The sequence below is a fragment of the Anarhichas minor genome, unplaced genomic scaffold (assembly GCF_050575085.1).
Source record: "Anarhichas minor isolate MPS153535 unplaced genomic scaffold, ASM5057508v1 ptg000011l, whole genome shotgun sequence".
NCBI classification, from domain to species: Eukaryota; Metazoa; Chordata; class Actinopteri; order Perciformes; family Anarhichadidae; genus Anarhichas; species Anarhichas minor.
In genome coordinates, this window is record NW_027466457.1 from 3,658,957 (window position 1) to 3,676,367 (window position 17,411).

General features: G+C 43.0%; 1 protein-coding gene and 1 long non-coding RNA gene across 2 annotated transcripts; one reads left to right on the plus strand and one right to left on the minus strand.

Moving 5' to 3' along the window:
* Positions 1 to 509: 509 nt before the first annotated feature.
* On the minus strand, positions 510 to 17,319 carry LOC142947382 (DENN domain-containing protein 5B-like). The gene is made up of 21 exons (XM_076088934.1): positions 17,134 to 17,319; positions 12,749 to 12,858; positions 11,262 to 11,970; positions 10,373 to 10,560; positions 8,804 to 9,301; positions 8,399 to 8,630; positions 7,380 to 7,530; positions 6,833 to 6,923; positions 6,613 to 6,732; positions 6,359 to 6,511; positions 6,125 to 6,203; positions 5,957 to 6,032; positions 5,586 to 5,708; positions 5,363 to 5,484; positions 4,952 to 5,097; positions 4,739 to 4,857; positions 4,110 to 4,294; positions 3,852 to 3,934; positions 3,188 to 3,314; positions 2,766 to 2,940; positions 510 to 1,887 (listed from the first exon to the last, which is right to left on the minus strand). The coding sequence occupies exons 1-21, from the start codon at positions 17,240 to 17,242 to the stop codon at positions 1,704 to 1,706; spliced, it is 3,780 nt and encodes a 1,259-aa protein (XP_075945049.1). The 5' UTR covers positions 17,243 to 17,319; the 3' UTR covers positions 510 to 1,703.
* On the plus strand, positions 7,275 to 12,361 carry LOC142947383 (uncharacterized). Its single transcript, XR_012953364.1, has 4 exons — positions 7,275 to 7,553; positions 8,484 to 8,666; positions 8,844 to 9,295; positions 10,337 to 12,361. It is a non-coding gene; the product is annotated as an uncharacterized LOC142947383 (long non-coding RNA).
* Positions 17,320 to 17,411: the final 92 nt, after the last annotated feature.

A 17,411-nucleotide genomic window follows, 5' to 3' on the forward strand; every position in this document is an offset into this window, starting at 1 on the left:
CACTGCATCGGTGTGATAACATTTACCAGAATGTATAGATATGCTGCCTGTAATACAGTCATCTGGGAAAAATCTTAATGCAAATAAAAGTGTGGATAAAATGTCTATTATGGGGGCTTGAATTATAAATTGATGGTAAAAATAAATAGAAGTAGCACTCCAATGCTATTCAATTATGCAATAAATACTTTACTCTTTTACTTCAGGGCTATTGAATTGCATTGCTTGTATGAGGCTGTTTTACTGTAATGGCTGTGACATCTGTCGGAGGACACGGGCAAACACAGTGTAGCCGATATACAGTAGTTGATCAAGTTTTCATTTGCCACACTATAAAAGTCAAATTCTTTGTAAATATGAGATGCAATTAGTCCAATGTCATAAATGTACATTTAACCTTTAAGCAATTGAAAATAATGTTGCTGCACAAGAATCCTATATCCTTTCAGACATAGATTTGAGCGAATAGCTAAAATAAAACCACACAATACAAAGTCAGTCATGTCAATATTAACTTTAATCTTTGACAACACATTTCATAAATAACTCATTATTGCTTTCTCTAATCTGTATTAAATGATAATAGAGGCTTGGTCATTGTGGTTACATAGTGCTCGCAGGACAGTGCAGGAGATAGTATTTTCATAATTCTTTAACTATTAAATTAAATGTGACAACATAATACCGAGTTGTGTAGAAACTGCACTCTATTCATTGTCTGTAGACAACTGAACAGTTTAGAAACAAACAGCATGACTATTATCCACGTAATCAGTAAAATGTGTCCATAGTGGAATCTACTGTTTTACACAGACACAAACAAGATGCCTTTATACAGAAAAATATGCCACAAATTCATTACACTATAATAACAAATGGGAGCAATTATATCAACGGTCTAATGAAGCAACATGTTTACAATGAGAGAGGAGAAAAAGCTTTCTGACAACGTCTGACACAATTAGGACACCAGTTTGGTTTCAGTGTTTCACCAACAGAGGATTTCAGGAGCACAACTCTTCAGTATGTGACCCCCGAACTGAAGTAAACAATTATAAACAGGCAAGATGTTACACAGCATAACAAGAGCATAATAATATAACGTTTCGTAACACATTATCAAATGGGAACATTATCTTTGTAGAATATATTTAATAAGATATCCAATGAATGAAGTCAAGGTTTTTTTTTTTTTTTTTTTTATACAATAAGGCCTGAGTCCTGATATTTCAGATCACAACACAGTAAGACATAAAACAAACAAACAGATTTTGGCCATGCATGTGCTGAGTTTAAAGTTCAAGTGCAAGCAATACAGCAGTGGAAGGAGAGTTATAGTTGTCCTAGGGTCAGGTACATTTGATGGTGTGAGCTGTGAAAATTGCTACTGTAAATGTGGGACAATGAATTACTTTCTATTTCTCCTTGAGGAAACAGAATTTCACAGTGTAAACAAGCATGGAAAAATCGGACTATTTCCTGAAGCAAATACAGTTTATAAGACATTTACATCAGTGAACAAGGCAATCTGTTTGGAGCTTGAGCTGCCACTGACTTGTTCTGGTCCACTGTCTTCGTTTATGAAAAAGTCACATTTCTCAAGTGTCTAAATGTCCTTTCTTTCCCCACCGATGGCAAGATGAATGTTTTAACACATATGCATTCCTGCAGTAGGCCACAGAGCAGGGGCTTTTCTGTTAGGGTCAGAGGTCAACTCCTTTGACCAGTGCAGTCTCCAGGGTAATGGTAAACTCATTGAGTGTGTGCAGGATGCGGGAGAGGGAGTGTACAGCAGCTCGGTCCCGCAACAGAGCACCGTCCTCATATGTCCGCGCTGTCAGGGGACACTCAGCTAGCAGGGGGAGCCAATGAGAGAGAAGCCGGTCCCTGCAAAGAGGAACAGGTAAGTGGTCAATTATGGGCCCATAAAGGCCTGATGAAGTTGAGGATTGAATTGAAAGGTGAGTCATCTGACTACAAGACAGAACTAGTGCATGTTCTTTCTCTTGAAACAGCTTTCAGTGTTCCTTCAATGTCAGTCCACAGCACGACAAGATAAGAAGTCATATGATTCGAGTTCCAAGCATGGGTCACAATACACCCCCAAGTATATTGCTAAACTGTTCTTACTATTTTAAAGCAGTTTACTTTAATTGACAGAACATAAGAAGAGAAATAGAAAAGGACAGAAAAACATATGACCTTACTGGTCGACTAGATCCAAACTCACTTAGATTTATATTCAATAAATATTCATTCTGTTGATGCAGAAACATGAGAAAGCAAAGATCTTTGTAAATGTGTTGTCAGTTATATAATTGATATTCACCTTTTTCCAACAGAAAAATTGAAGCTAAAATTAGTTCAGTTTAGTTATTAAAAACAAAATGTTCCGTTTTCTTTTTTGAACTTGTAATAAATTGACACAGAGATATGAATAACTTTTCTGCATTTCGTGTCCAACCATGAGAAGACAAAGGCTGACACGTTCCCTGCCTGTGCTGTATGGTATGTAAATGGTTCAATGTAGTTAGTGTGGTCAAGCTGCAGCAGGCTTCCTCTGGGCCTCAGGAAGGAAACTATATCACATGTGTCCAACACTATATAATGACCAGGATGCTTTAAAACCACAGACTCCAGTGGGGAGAGTATTTTCAAAAGGATTGCCTATTTCTGTTTTAAATAAGGATTATAAATCAAAGTTTTTAGACTTATTCAATTGGATTCATTACATACGTCTCAGTCCAATTATAAAGCTATCTCACCTGATTCCCAAGCAGACGAACAGCTGAAACTTGCCCTCTTTTCCAATGTTTCGTGGCGAGGCATTGATGGCATTGACGTAGTGACAAAGTAAGTCGCAAGGGGGACCCTTTGGCATCGTTGATCTGTGCAGGCCACCCATCTGATCAGCTGTCTCCAAGGAAACCACTGTCTTTTCTATGGGAAATAGTTGGTCATACTGTCAGTTTATAACTTATTAATATACAGACAATAAGGGAAAATTAGGTTGTAGAAGACAAACACTGGAGATAGAGGATGTAACATTGGTTTTTAACAAAACACATCAATCATGCCTTTATTGCATGAAATTTGATATGTGAAATGTATACTCATCACCACTAGATGGGGACATCAGCAAGAAGTAAAACATCACTTTTAATGGACTCACACTGGCAGCACTCACCAATAAAGTCCCAAACAAACACATTCCTCAGGAAAAGACGGTTAGATTTGAGCCCGTGCAGGAGGAACTTCTCCAAGGAAAGCACCAGACCGCCTTCACCGCACAACAACACTGTCAGGTTTCCCCTCTAGGATGAGAGAAATGGGAGTTAATGGAGGCATTGTAAGCAAGAGGCTCATCTTTCAACTTCAGTAAATCCCCACATATTACATTTTTCCAAAATCCTCCACAGCAGAGAACAATTTGTTTATTTTCTAATCTAAAATGCTCTTCTTTCATCAACTAAGAGGAAGCAAACAGAACAGAGCAAATGCTTGTACATTAAAGGCAGTGCTCTGAATATGTTATTTCAATGAATAGGAGGGCCCATTACAGATAAACGAAAGTGATCCATCAAGTCTCGCGCTTTTAACTTGGTGTGGAGATGAGAGAGGCTCCTCTGATAAACGAACAAAACAAATGAAGCCTGGGCCGGAGGAGCCGGGGTAACGAACCATGTTAGAGATAAAATAACAGGCCGCCGGCCGGAGGTTGACAGTATAACACATCGCTGTATTACATGCTTTGCATTCACCATTTTCACAGCAATTTAGCTCAGTGAGCAAAGAGGTTGAAATAATATTGTTTAATGTGTTATGCACACTCACTATTTACAGTCACATACCTCTTGTTCGGGTTTGTGGAAGTGCTTAACAAGGTTATTTGCTGCCTCCCTCATGTCCTCTTGTACTTCAACAGACAGTATTCCTGACAACATAAATCAAGAAAAGTTACAAATGGAAACATGAGGATGAATGATGACAGACATGAGGGGAAGTGGATAGGAGCTAAATAGAAAGGTGATCCAGGAGCAGAATCTGTTATTGTATCAACAAGTAGGTCAGCTTTTGTACTAAAGAATGTGTTCTTTGTCATTACGCACTGCTTCGGCTGCCAAGCGATTCCAGCACTGCCCGCACACTCTGAGAAGGAGAGGCCAGCTCCGGAGGCGTCCCTGTCCACCGTCCGGCATCCTCCTCTCCTCCAGGGGACACCAGCTGACCAATGAGAACTCTTTCCAAGCTGCCGTCGCCCACGCCTTTCCCTAGCCATCGGCCACACGGGAACCTGAAAGGAAAGAAGACAGTGTTCTATTATCATCTAACTTCAAAACATTCATTATACGATTATTAGGTAACAACCATCTGTTCGAAAAACAGATTGTGTTGTGTAGTGGGTGTGTACAGTTCAAATAACATTTAGTTTAGATACCTGACAACAATTTTCGAAGGTGATACTTGTATCTCTAGAGTGAATTGTTTTATACGAGGCAGCAGCTGGCATCAGTTAGTGACATTATGGTAGTAAATGAACTTGCAAAGATTCTCATGGGAGTATTTAAGGAGGCTCAGACATCCAATATTTGACAGTCAGGATAATTCAGATGTCATTGTGTCTTTATCAAACGGAAAGGCTGTTGTCCACAAACACACTCTTGTATAATTAGCCACTGTGCTTTGAGGTCACAGCCAGTGTTAATTGAAGAGATCAGGGTCAAAATATGAAGCTTACTTGTAGGTGTGTCCAGTGATCTCATTATACACCATCACACAGTCAATCAGACACTTAGCCAGCAAGCCAGAGTTCTCCTGTCCCAGCTGCAGCGTGCTCAGCCTGCCCAGGTTCTTGCACTGAAAAGAAAAGCACAAACCACAGTCAGTATATCCAGGCATGTGTCTCTGTACGGCGTGATATTGACCTTACTGCGGCAGAGTGTACACAAACCTGGAAGAAAATGTCTTGTGTATTCTTCGGGATCTGTCTAACGCCTGAATCGCCCAGTTCTCCCGACACACACACCCAAGGGTCAACTGTTGCCATTGCAATGCTCAGCTTCTTCATGGGTATTATAACAACACGGTATGGAATACCTGAAGAGACAAAGAGACCAAGAGCAAAGTGTCATTCATTAATGTCTCACAATACTCAGAGTAAAAAGGATTTTCACAGCATTGGTCCAGTTTTTATGTCTTTTGTTTGAGGTCTAAAAGGTCTGTGTGAATCCATGGGATACCCGGTGTAATTCAAGTATATAAGGTCAGTGGGTGGAGAGACAGCCCAAAGGCATCTTTCAGTGTCCTCAGAAGCTATAAAGCTGCCAGTAGATTCTAACATTTTGCTGTTTACAGGACTTACTGATGGAGGTGAAGACGCGTGTGAAGCAGAGGTAGTCCACAGTGTTGAGAGAGAGCAGGTGGAACAGAAACTGCTCTCTTTCTTCCTCACAGAGCAGGAATGCATGAGGTTTATACAGCTGCCTGTCAGGGGACAAGGAGAAAGAGACTTCATTTAAATGATATCCAGAAACACTAGCCATTTGTCTACTTGTCATTAAAGCCAATTATGAGTGAATTCCGACCTGAGCAGCTCCTGGTTTGTAAGCAGCTCTTTAAGGTGCTGGGACAGCATTTTCTTCTCCAGAGCCAGGTGGATCCAGGCCCGAGCCTGACCCACCTCAGACATAATCATGGTCTGGATAAACCTGGAAGAATAACAGATAAGTAAAAAAACAAGCTTTAATGCTAAGCTTTTTCTCATAAAGTTGCATCTAATGATGATTCCTGGTCTTTAACCAAAATATCTGTTATTTGAAAGATGAAATGAAGCAGCAAAGATTTTTTTTGCAGCTACATTTTTTCATAAGACATACCTTAAACACAGACATGTCATATACAATTTCTCCCACAGAGATGCACCAGCCTTTCCAACACTAAAGTATGCTCTGGTTACCTCATATCCTGTATTACCGATCCTCTCAGGAGCAGAGTGCCAACATCAAGCGTTCTCTGGTCCAAACCGTTAGACCCTAACAGACACCAAGTTAAACATGCATGATAATCCAACTCTTAGCTCACTCATTTACACAAGAGAAACAAATCAGTCAGGTTGTGCTCTGACCTGGAGACTCAGCTGGTATCTCCGTCTTCACCCGGGCCGCCTGGTAGTGAAGCAGATGGGACCAAAGAGCGGACTTCCCCTGTTCAGAATAAACACACAAGTCAATATTCAGCCTGTTCATACAGTCACCTCTTTGTGTTCGTATGCATGTTGTGAATTTGTTTACGTGGGAACACACATGTGTTTTCTTTAGGTGATCTGAGCTGATAAGGCATGTTAAATGATGTGTCTGACCTGTTTGAGCTGCAGACCATGACCCCAGGTTCTCTCCAGCAGGTCACACAGACCGTGGATGAGTGTGTTTTCCTGGAGGCCTGTGATGTTGGCTTCTCCCTGACCCAGTTCTACGCTCTCCTTCCCCATCCTCTCCATCAACATCCGCTTGGTCTAAAAAAAGCCAGAGAGCATTTTGTGGCATTCACCTTGACAAACAATTTAAGAAATCAGTGACAGCAGTGTCTCCATCGTCACACAGATAGAGCTCTTACCTTCAGACGACACTCGCTCAGCAGCCCGTCAACGAACTCGCGGTGAGTCTGAGTGACAGCTTGAGGCGACGAATCAAGTAGCTGAGCCTGGCGAAGGTTCTTCCTCATAAATGTGTGCTTCTGTTAAACAAACAAAAGGTAATATATCAGACACAAGCGTCCTATGGTGTGTGCGTGCGTGCGTGTGTGAGAGAGAGAGAGAGAGAGAGAGAGAACATACCGGTCTGTGTTCATTGTCTACTCCCGAGTGTTCAGTCACAGTTGATCTCTTGAGGTCAGTCCTGCGAGATGCTGTGACACGACCAGACCACCTGCCCACCCAGATAACATAGCAAAAATAAATTCCCAATTACAAGTGTGTGGGGAGGTGTTTGTGTATTTAAAATATATGTGTGTGTATTTTGGTAGGTAATAAAGTAGATCATGACAATTAGTAATATTCCAATGCTGTGGTTCCCATCCTCTTTGTCTAACGTACCCACACAGCTTCCATCAGATGACCTCAAGTATCCTGGTGTTTTAAATTACTTTAGGCTAACTATTTCAACTGTTTGTTAATTCATTTTAATTTGGTTAATTATTGTGGAGAGAAATTTACAAAAAAGATCCCACCTAAAATATGTGGATGTATTGGTTTAATCACAAATATAATTTTCAAATCAGTTGAGCTACTCCTTGTAGCCCGGGCTCGGGTTAAAAGCATCCATGGTTGGGAATCACTATTGTAATGTATTCTCAGTAAAGAACAGCAGAAAATAAAGGCTCACTTGTTGGTGTTTTGTCCTTGTGCGAGCACATCAGCCTGCAGCTTAGGGAAGTAGCCCGGATGGTGACGACCCTGGCCGATCCTCATGTCCAGCAGGTGGGGGTGTATGGCTGTGTGGTCAGCCTTCAGCAGTCTGTGCTCGATGACCTGAGCTGCAGAGACAAACCCATCAAAGGTTAGGATCCAACAGGAATATCTACTGTAGATAAGTCACGACGAGTCACGGAAGTGACGATAAAGTGGGAACATCTTGTTCGCGAGTGCTACGAATTTTGTTTAGTTCTAAGGGAGACTGGAACAGTGTACAACAGCATGGAGTAATATAACGTAACAACATCTCTGAAGCAGTCTGAATGTGAACAGCCAGATTGAGATGCAAGCGGTGCATTTTCTGCAGAGGTTGGCAGGACTTCAAAGCAGAAGATTTGAAACAGTTTTCATATGACACAAAGCCCCGTCCTCCGCTTATACTCTATAATGCTCATCCCCTACTGTATCCTTTAGTTCACCGCTCTCTAATTCCCTAACTCTACCCGTCTTTTCCCACTCAAATAATATTCCATCCCTTTTGTGCTTCAGTTATTCATCAGATAATTAGATTTGATTTCGTTTTAAGAAATCTTTCCCTTAGTCACTATTTGAATAGTTATGGTGGTTGCAGAAAGGATAGCAACATAATCAACATACAGCATAAACCCAAACAGAAGGACAGATGGCAACAGATTTGCACATTCCCTTTTGACAATCTGGCATCCACTTCAATCATCATTCTGCTCAATCTACCAATTGGGGGTTCAAACTACTTTTTTCGCTACATACTATCCTAATGCTAAGAATTGGCAGCAGAAACATCCAGAAGTTATTCTTGGTTTGTCATAGGTTGTCAATAAAATGTACAGCTTCTTCAAAAGACTGCAAGTAATAATTTAAGTTATAATTAAGTGACAAATGAAAATAAAGCAGAGACAAAGACAACGCATAGCAACATTAATCCATGATATACTAAGACAGTCACAGTACCTGATTCAAAGACTGTGGTGCATTTCCTGTAGCGACAGTTACGGGAGTCCTCTTCGTCTGTGTCATACAGTCGTTCTCTCTCCAGGCGGCTGTCAAACAGCTGCTGCAGTGGTTCTCTATCCGCCCAGCGAGATATCAATTTCCCATCCACGAAGGAAGAGAACATGGATGTCTCCAGGAACCGGGACAGGAAGTGCAAGTGGGTAGCAGGCTGAACTGAGAGGAAGGAACCCTGAAACGTTGACAAGTACAAACACAACATGGACAGGTATATAATGTGTCAGTCACAAAGTATTTCAAAAACCCACTAAGATATCTTAATATATGTGGAAATAATTGGCATCAGCACAGTAGTTTTATTCAATCTATCAATCGATCTTTGTGCATTAACGTCTACTGAAGTACCTTGTCAAAGCTGAACGTCCCCTCTCGGTTGCTCAACCAGGAGTCCAAATCAAGAGCGCTGTGGATGACAAACTCCTCGTACCGGCCAAACAGGGCAGCAAATCGTCCAGCAAACACCTCCCTCAGCTGAATGTTTAGCTTTGCAGCCTTCAACTCTTCCTCCTCCTCCTCAAACACGTGTCCCAGCGTCTTTCCTCCATCGGACATCTTATCTCCTCCGCACCGCCGCGCCAGAGCCTGCAGCCTCTCCAGCACCTCCAGCTCCTCGCCTCCGAGGTTCCCGTTCCTTCTGTCCTCCATCAGATCCTCCAGCACCAGGCTACTCAGGCGAGGGGAGGCGGTGGCCGGCGTGGTGACCACACCGCCCTGTGGAGGGAGCCCGAAACGCAGCAGTACCTCACTCAGCTCCTGGATTAACTCGGTCTGGTCTGGAAACACGGGGAGGTCCTCGGGGGCCTCGACACAGCGGTTGTCAATGTCCACAAAGCACAGGTTTGCCTTTGAAGCAGAAAGAGACAAAAAATAAAAGTTGCTTACTTTTCAACTGGCTCCTCCATCAGATAATCATAACAGGTTTAACCAATCACAATGCAGTGGCTGAGCTTTACCATCCAATTAAGATCAGATATGAAGATGTGCTTTCCATTAATAGAATCTTGGCATTTCACCGCGCTAAGCCCTCAGAGGATATTAGCATGTGAAGGATTATCTAATGATTACTGTTATCACCGCAACAGAGGGAATTGTGGAAACCTTCAATATCAGGCTTTCACACTGGCAAACAAATCAGAAAATATGTGCCAAACTGTGCCCATGAAGCTGCTGAGCAATGAAGCACAGAACTTTGTGACAACGATAGGCACCGATTTAAAAATACTGCCTCTGTAAGCAGCAGTGGAGCACAGCGCAGTCAGCAGCAACGCCACCTTCAACAGTGACCTCAGGCAGTCAGTTTACAACCTCAGGGGAAGTTGATGTACTGTAGAGTGGACACATACAGACACCTTCTTACTCGGTGCAGCTTCATCCTCCTAGTTAATGCCTTCACTTCTTACTTATGTTTTGTCATCATCTCTTTCATTCGGTTGCATTCAGGTTTTTCCTACGTATCAATAATAAATACGTCAATATTAGTCGTTTGTTTTTTGGACCTTTAGAGTCAATTGAGAAAAAAAAAAAATAGAAAACAGAATCCAACTAAATCCTACATGTGTGATTCAAATATTTCTCACTTCTTTGCAATTTACCACCCATGCATCAAATGGCACAACTAAAGAAATAAGTGGAGATTCCTAATTCTCATTAATTATTCAGCGAGTCCCATTATTCTAGATCTCTCATGCTCTGTGTTTTTGGTGTCATCAACCCCCCGGGCTATCTTTCAACTGCCTCCTTTCTGGGGCACAGCGACTTCAAAGAGCCTTCAGTGAGATATTCATGCAGCATAAAGTGAACTCAAATCAAAATGCAGGATTTGTGAAGGGGGAGGGGCCCTCTGAGGAAGTGAAACGTCTGCTTCCTGACTGTTCACAGGAAACTACGGATGAAGATCCGTGTTCAGTTGTGTACCTCGTGTGGCAGGTGGAGGGAGGATCGCTGAGTTCCATCTCTGCGCTGGATACCAATCAGGAATGGTACAGGCGCATCCAGGAGGTGATGTAGCGGTGGTGAAACAATGGGCAGGTAGATGTGTTGCCACTGGAATGGGAATAGCAAGGTGGTGACGCCCTCTGCCACTGTCATCAAACGTTGGTAGTCTGAGGAGATGAGAAAGAGAAAGAGAAAGAGAGAGAGAGAGAGAGAGAGAGAGAGAGAGAGAGAGAGAGAGAGAGAGAGAGAGAGAGAGAGAGAGAGAGAGAGAGAGAGAGAGAGAGAGAGAGAGAGAGAGAGAGAGAGAGCTGGGGCATTAGCATCAAGGAATCACCTATAAGTTCAAAGGGAAGGACTGATTTTCAAGTACATCCCCTTTAACCGTCTTTTGATTAAGCTGTTTACGTGAGTTGCTTATAAAACTATCTAACTAATATTCCTGTTTACATGCCACAGAGCACAGCTGACTGAGGATGTTCCACATTCATTAAGTTACAATGTTAGTTTCTCCACAGTATTGAACCTCAAACCCATCTACCATGTTGTTACCATAGACTGTGGCTGGTAATGTAGGTTACATGTGGCGTAGTTGTAGTGTAAATTGTGAAAAAAATAGATATTTTGTTTAATTTTGTGCTATGTCCTGTACTTTACATTATGAAGTTATATTTATTTATGTGATGCTATTAACGGAATCTTGTTGTGAGTAAAAACAGCTGCTTTGCTATAGGTGTTGCTAAATACTGCAAAAACATTGATTAAGGTACAATGTTTAAAAACTGGTCTTCTTAATGACATTAATAATGTCTACCTTTGACTTTACTATGACCTTATTTGCACTGAACTAATAACTGAATAGTGAGCTTACCTTGAGAGCAAAGCAGGACTTGTGTCTCCAGAAGTGCACAGGTAAGTAGTTGAACCATATTGTCCACGCCCAGCAGCGAGAACGCCTCTCCAAGAGGATACTCCCCCAGCGGAAGTTCCCCGGGCCCGGGCCGCTGGCACACGATGGGTCCCTGCACCCCGTGGAACCTCAGTGACCTGCCAGGAGGAGGCAGGGGCACCTCGTACAGGATGTTATGGATGTAGCTCTCTATCGGGAGGGGCGGGGCTGCGTGAGACGTCACTGCCTGGTGCAGCTGAGACAGAAACTCTCGAGCAGCTTGAAGGAAAGGGAGCGGCGTGAGGAGGCAGAGGGCTTTGGACACGTACAGAGTGTCGCGAGCTGGATCAAAGGAGCCTGCGCAGCCGAGGCAAGCAGAAACCAGAGACTCAGTGTCCGACTCGTCCAAGCTGCTCACTAGCGAGTCCATGCTGGAGGTGGAGGGCGATGAGGCAGATGAAGACGAGGAGGAAGGAGAGGAGGCAGATGAAGCTGAATGGCGCTCCACGTGGTGCATCTGGCAGAGAGTCTGCATAGCAGTGATGATCTGAGCACTGGTCACCTCCTCATAGAAGGTGTGGACAAAGCCGTAGGAACGTGTACCGTCGTCAAAAGACATTGTGAATGAGTGAAACTGAGGATCAAGCCCGTCTGCTCGCGTACGGAAGGAGAGACCCCTCGGCATACAGAGCTGAGGAGGAAACAGAGAAGAAAAATAATGACGTCAATAACTGACAGTCGTGGTGGATTTTCTAAACTATCCACTTGTTTTTTGTATTTATAACTAAAGCACATCTGCGACGATTTAAACACAACCACAAAGGCCGTTGTAGAATATGGCATTCCAAACAAGTGTGCTGTAATTTAACTGGTGAGACGGATATCTGAAGAACATTAAGCTTGTTGCCAGCAAAAAAATAAAGTATTCTATCTTCTTAGAATTAAAGGAAATGTGAAATTGAACAAAAGTTTACACATTTTATTGAAAGTAACTTAATGTTAAATATGTCCGAGTACCCCGTGACAAGTATTGTATACTGTTGTATTTGTGCTACTGGTACATGCAGTTGTTTCCAGGTCTGAAAACCCAATAAAATGACATAAAAAAGTTAAATAAGACCACACATTTTACTGATACCATAAACAGATAACACAAAGTACTGTGGTGACTGCTGGCAGACTTCTTTTGGGGATGATGCATCCATCAACCTCACCTTGTTTTCAACAGAGAACAATAAAAGAAAAGAGAATATCCTAAAACAGGCAGTGAACAAGCAAAGATAAATGGCTCCAATTACACTTTATTTCCATGCAGTTTTTGTTATTCTGTTGCTCTTTTGTGACAAAATTCATCCACGCTGGTTAGAAGAACCTCAAAACATTTGCGCTACAAACGAGCACATCTTGTCCTTCCATTTCCACTGTTGGGAGAGAAAGAGGAAGAAGAGCGTTTATGTCCAAGATCTCACCATGTTGACGGCATCTTTATTGAAGGGGTTTCTGTCCGTGCTTTCAGGGTAGTGCACCAGAACCTTGGACTTGAACGATCGTCGAATGGGGCTCTGCTCAAAGCCCTCACCTGAAAGACAAACAGGCGCAGAGAGAAAGAGAGAGTTACTGCAGTATCATATTAGTACAGACTGGTCTTTGACCTTAGTCTCTGCTGAGACAGACTTCATTACACGATGTCAAGGACAGAACAGAGGACGTCACAAAATGACAGCGGCTATGATTTATGGTAACGCTCGAAACAGGGCGACCTTTTCTGACACGGGCTGAAAAAAAACAAACAAACCATTCTGCAGCAAAGAGGGAAAGCCCTTCCAATAGTTATGTAACTCATCTCATTACCATAGAGATAGAGATAGACTGGAAAAGCGGTACAACAGCCCTCATCCCTGATACTCAGCAGAAGGAAACTCTTTAGGCTTGTAGAGGATGCACGGGAAGAAAATGTGTGCTCAGGCTCAGGATAAAGCAGGAGAGATATTTATATAACAGCTACATGTACATGAAAGGATTGAATTTGCGGTGCATGCAATTAATCTCACAATGCACAGATTTGATGCATTGCCCCCTCTGGCTCAAGTCTCTCCTCTCTTCAAGCTTGCAGCTCCAGTTACATACAGAGTCTGTGTGAGCATGAGCAGAGGAAGAGGAGCTGCTGAAGATAGAAATAAAGCGTGCGTGTATGATTCAGCGTGTGAAATGGACTGACGGTAGTGAATGAGGGGCTTTCATTATTCATACACTTTCTGAAGGGGATGCCCTTTAACAGTACTCACCACTGTATTCCCCATTTCACTAATCCACCATCCATTCTCAGAGTTCATGTTCAGCTTCAACCGACATCACTGCGTTACAAGAACAAAAACAACTGCAATCGGCAAAGTAACTAGTCTGCTCTTTCAGCTTTGACGCACTCATTCAGCATTCGGGAACATCCTGAAGCTCACCTGCCTACGAGGTGACGCACAGCTACCCGAGAGAGGAAACTGTGCCACAGGCAGAGTGAGGAAAGAGCTCCACTTCACGTTAAACTGAGTCAGACCGGTGGGTGGGAGACAGAAGCTAATGGATCACGGTGACGAGAGGGGGAGTCGATGTTCTTTGCTAAGGATACAAATTGGCATCGGCGCTGAGAGGCACAATCGAGCGCCTAGTTGCCATGGTAGCACTTTTCCGCTGTGGCCTCGAAGATAGCCATCAAGACAAAGCCTGTCGGCGGTGTACGTCACCCCGGGTTTCATCAGCTGACCCAATTAAGACCCACACTCCTCCTGACACGGGCTCCCACCAGAGAGGTCGTACAGACAACATTCACGAGGGCAGAGGGAGGTTTGTTTCAGTGTTCGAATGAAAGGATAAATGTCTGTTTCACTGGGCTGTAATTAACATGTTACTCCTCTTAACACACACACACACACACACACACACACACACACACACACACACACACACACACACACACACACACACACACACACACACACACACACACACACACACACACACACACACACACACACACACACACACACACACACACACACACAACTAATGATTATTTTCATAATCTTTTAATCTAACAATTATTGTCTTGGTTAATCATTTTGTCCATAAAATATCAGACAATAGCGACAACTGTCTATCACAATTAACTAGAAACCAAGGTGACATCTTAACATTGCCTGTTTTGTCTTTGACCAACAGTCCAAAAGCCCAAATATATTGAATTTTCTGTCACATACAGTAATTCAAAGAAAATCAGCAGATCCTCCCAATTGAGACGCTGCAACATGTTGAGCATTTCTGGTTTAAGATTGATTAACTTTCTGTCAATCGACTAATGGATTAATTAATCAACTTGTTGTATCAGCTTCACTACCACTATAACATCAATATTCTCAATGTTTTTGGAGGACAAAAATAAGCGTTTTTCGTTTTCATTCCGCGGTTTAGACATTCATCACAAAGATTTATATATTATATATTCATTAGGGATGATTGAACGGCCATAGACATCGGTCATATTCACCAGCTGAGTTACCCCCAATGTCCCATTTATCACATGAGCAGATGAGGCTAGATATAAAAAGCAGGAAAGAGATTAAATGACAGCAAATGTCAGCTGGCACTGACAGATTACGAGTTGTTCCTTTTTGGTTTTAAACTGTTTGAATCGCTTTGTCTTTGCATTACAGATTTGTCCGTCCACTGAAGGTTGAATCCTGTGACAAAACAAGAAAGACTTCTTTCTCTCTTCATCTCAGCCTGAGACACAGACGTGGTGCTGGGCTCGTATGAATAAAAGGATAAAAGTAACTATTGAGGGCCTAAAAATAAAATGACTCGGGTTGGAATTTTTGCCAACAACAAGACAAGTGCAAATATACATCTCTTTACAATCAGTTCAACATTATGATGCAGCTTTAAAATGTTCGGTCAGGGAGTTCTCGCCCTCCAGTGATGTCATACTCCTGTGACAGTCGGGTGCTGAAGCCTCGGCCATCCAGCGACAGGCAACGTCACGTGAAATTTGATTAGGCTGCAGAAAACACAGTGGCATCCATTGAGAAGCCAACAAGGGCAGATTGTTTCTCTGGTAGGCATTCTCCAATGACACATACACAAAAAGAGATACTGCATCACCTCATACATCCAAACGCCTGTGTGCACATGATAGAATAAACATCTCCTGCTTTTGACGACAGCTTTACAGAACATGGATGTAAAGTCAAACGCAGAGAAAGAAAATCCCTTGAAAGGCGAGCAGAGCCCCCTGCTGCAGTGGGTCTGAGATGACCCGCTGTTACATAAGCAGATTGGTGGAGCTCAGATTTAGCCAGCAGCGCTGTCACTCGCCGCAGGGAGCCAGATATCAAAGTACCTACTGGTTAGTTAGAGCAGTAATTAGTCTGCAGCAGAGCCAAGTGCTCCAACGTGAACAGAGCTCTACCTAAACATACAGTTTTCTTATTCAAAAAAAGGCATTTGGCTGAAGGAGAAAGGAATGTCTGCTTACAGCTGAAGAGCTATGTTTCTGCTGCAAAAAACACGGGGAGAATACAGGGCGTGACTATTGTTTGCAATCCTGGAAGTGACGTTCAATGTGTTGGTGCACCTGCACGGCTCTTTTTCCTCACAAAGACCCCCCCTCCCTAAGACCCTAACACACACACACACACACACACACACACACACACACACACACACACACACACACACACACACACACACACACACACACACACACACACACACACACACACACACACACACACACACACACACACACACACACACACACACGGCTCCTGGGTGAATCTGTCCTCAGTGCCAACAACTCAGTAAGGGAGAAAGCAACGCCACTTGATGTCTCTATTTCTAACAACCAGCAGCTGAGAAGCTTCCCATCACAAGCATCACTGCAGCTGTCATCGCCGTGGCAACCCCCACATCCACCTACAAACCAGCATCCATTTCCTCCCACGTTTGGCTTTCGGTGAGAAAAGGATGCATTTGGCTTAAAACAAAGTCCATCTCTGTTTGAGAGCATGAAGGACTGAACAGACGAACCAGCCATCACATAGATTACCACTGCTTTTAATATCTTTATATCTCTTTCTATTTATATCTGGGAGCTAATTCTCACACACAGTCCTCCTGTGTTACATGAACCATGGATGCTCCATCTGTGCTCCAGCGTTAAAGGGCAGGATAGGATGCTGTTGTCCTCCCTCTTCTCAACCCTTTCTCTGCTATATTCCTCATCCAGGCATAGCAGGGGATGACTTGCAGAAACCAACACCGCTATAATCACATTTTAAAATATGAACCAAACACAATAAACAGGCCTGTACTATGTTTCCCCAAGCAGAGACAATACAGAGGGGTGATAATATGGGGGGGGTACAGTATAATTGTCCTTTTACATTCTTCCTTCATTTTCATGGTAAAATGATAATTATCTTGAATTTTGTGTTTTTGTTGATCTGCATTAAAGGCTACTCAGAAATATACCTTTTTAGACTATGTGTTTAAAAACACACAAATCCTCCCCAAAAAAATGTATTAGCAAATTCTGATGACATTTATTTGACATTAAAATGTTATTGGCCTAAATATAGGCTATTCTACAGAGGCTACACGCAGATATTATGCTGTCAACAACGCTTTGTAAGAAAGAGGAATGTGGCGTCCAATCAAAACCTCTATTTCAATGGATGGCACCCCCTCCACGCTCAAACAGGCCTACATGAAATGGTAAATATGTTGCATAAAGCACGACATGTCCTCGGATGTGTTTTTATGTGGTGTGGATTTGTGTGGTTCGTGTTTCTAGACCATCTACCTGCTCCATCGTCCGGCTCCAGGCCCGTCTCCGTGTCCACTCCACACTCCACAAAATAGTGGGCGAAGCGGCAAGAAGCCGATCCGGTGGCCGCTGCAGTCCCGTTCATCCTCGACGCGTTTCTGGTGTGAGAGCTCCGTTTACTTCTACTGAACGTTGTGGATGTTCATAGCTGATGCGGCTGATCCGAAACGTTTCTGCGCGCCCCTCTCGTCCTTCCGTTGCTGATCCGTGCGCTGTGACGTGTCGGCCCGCCCGCCTGCACTCTGTGACTCTGA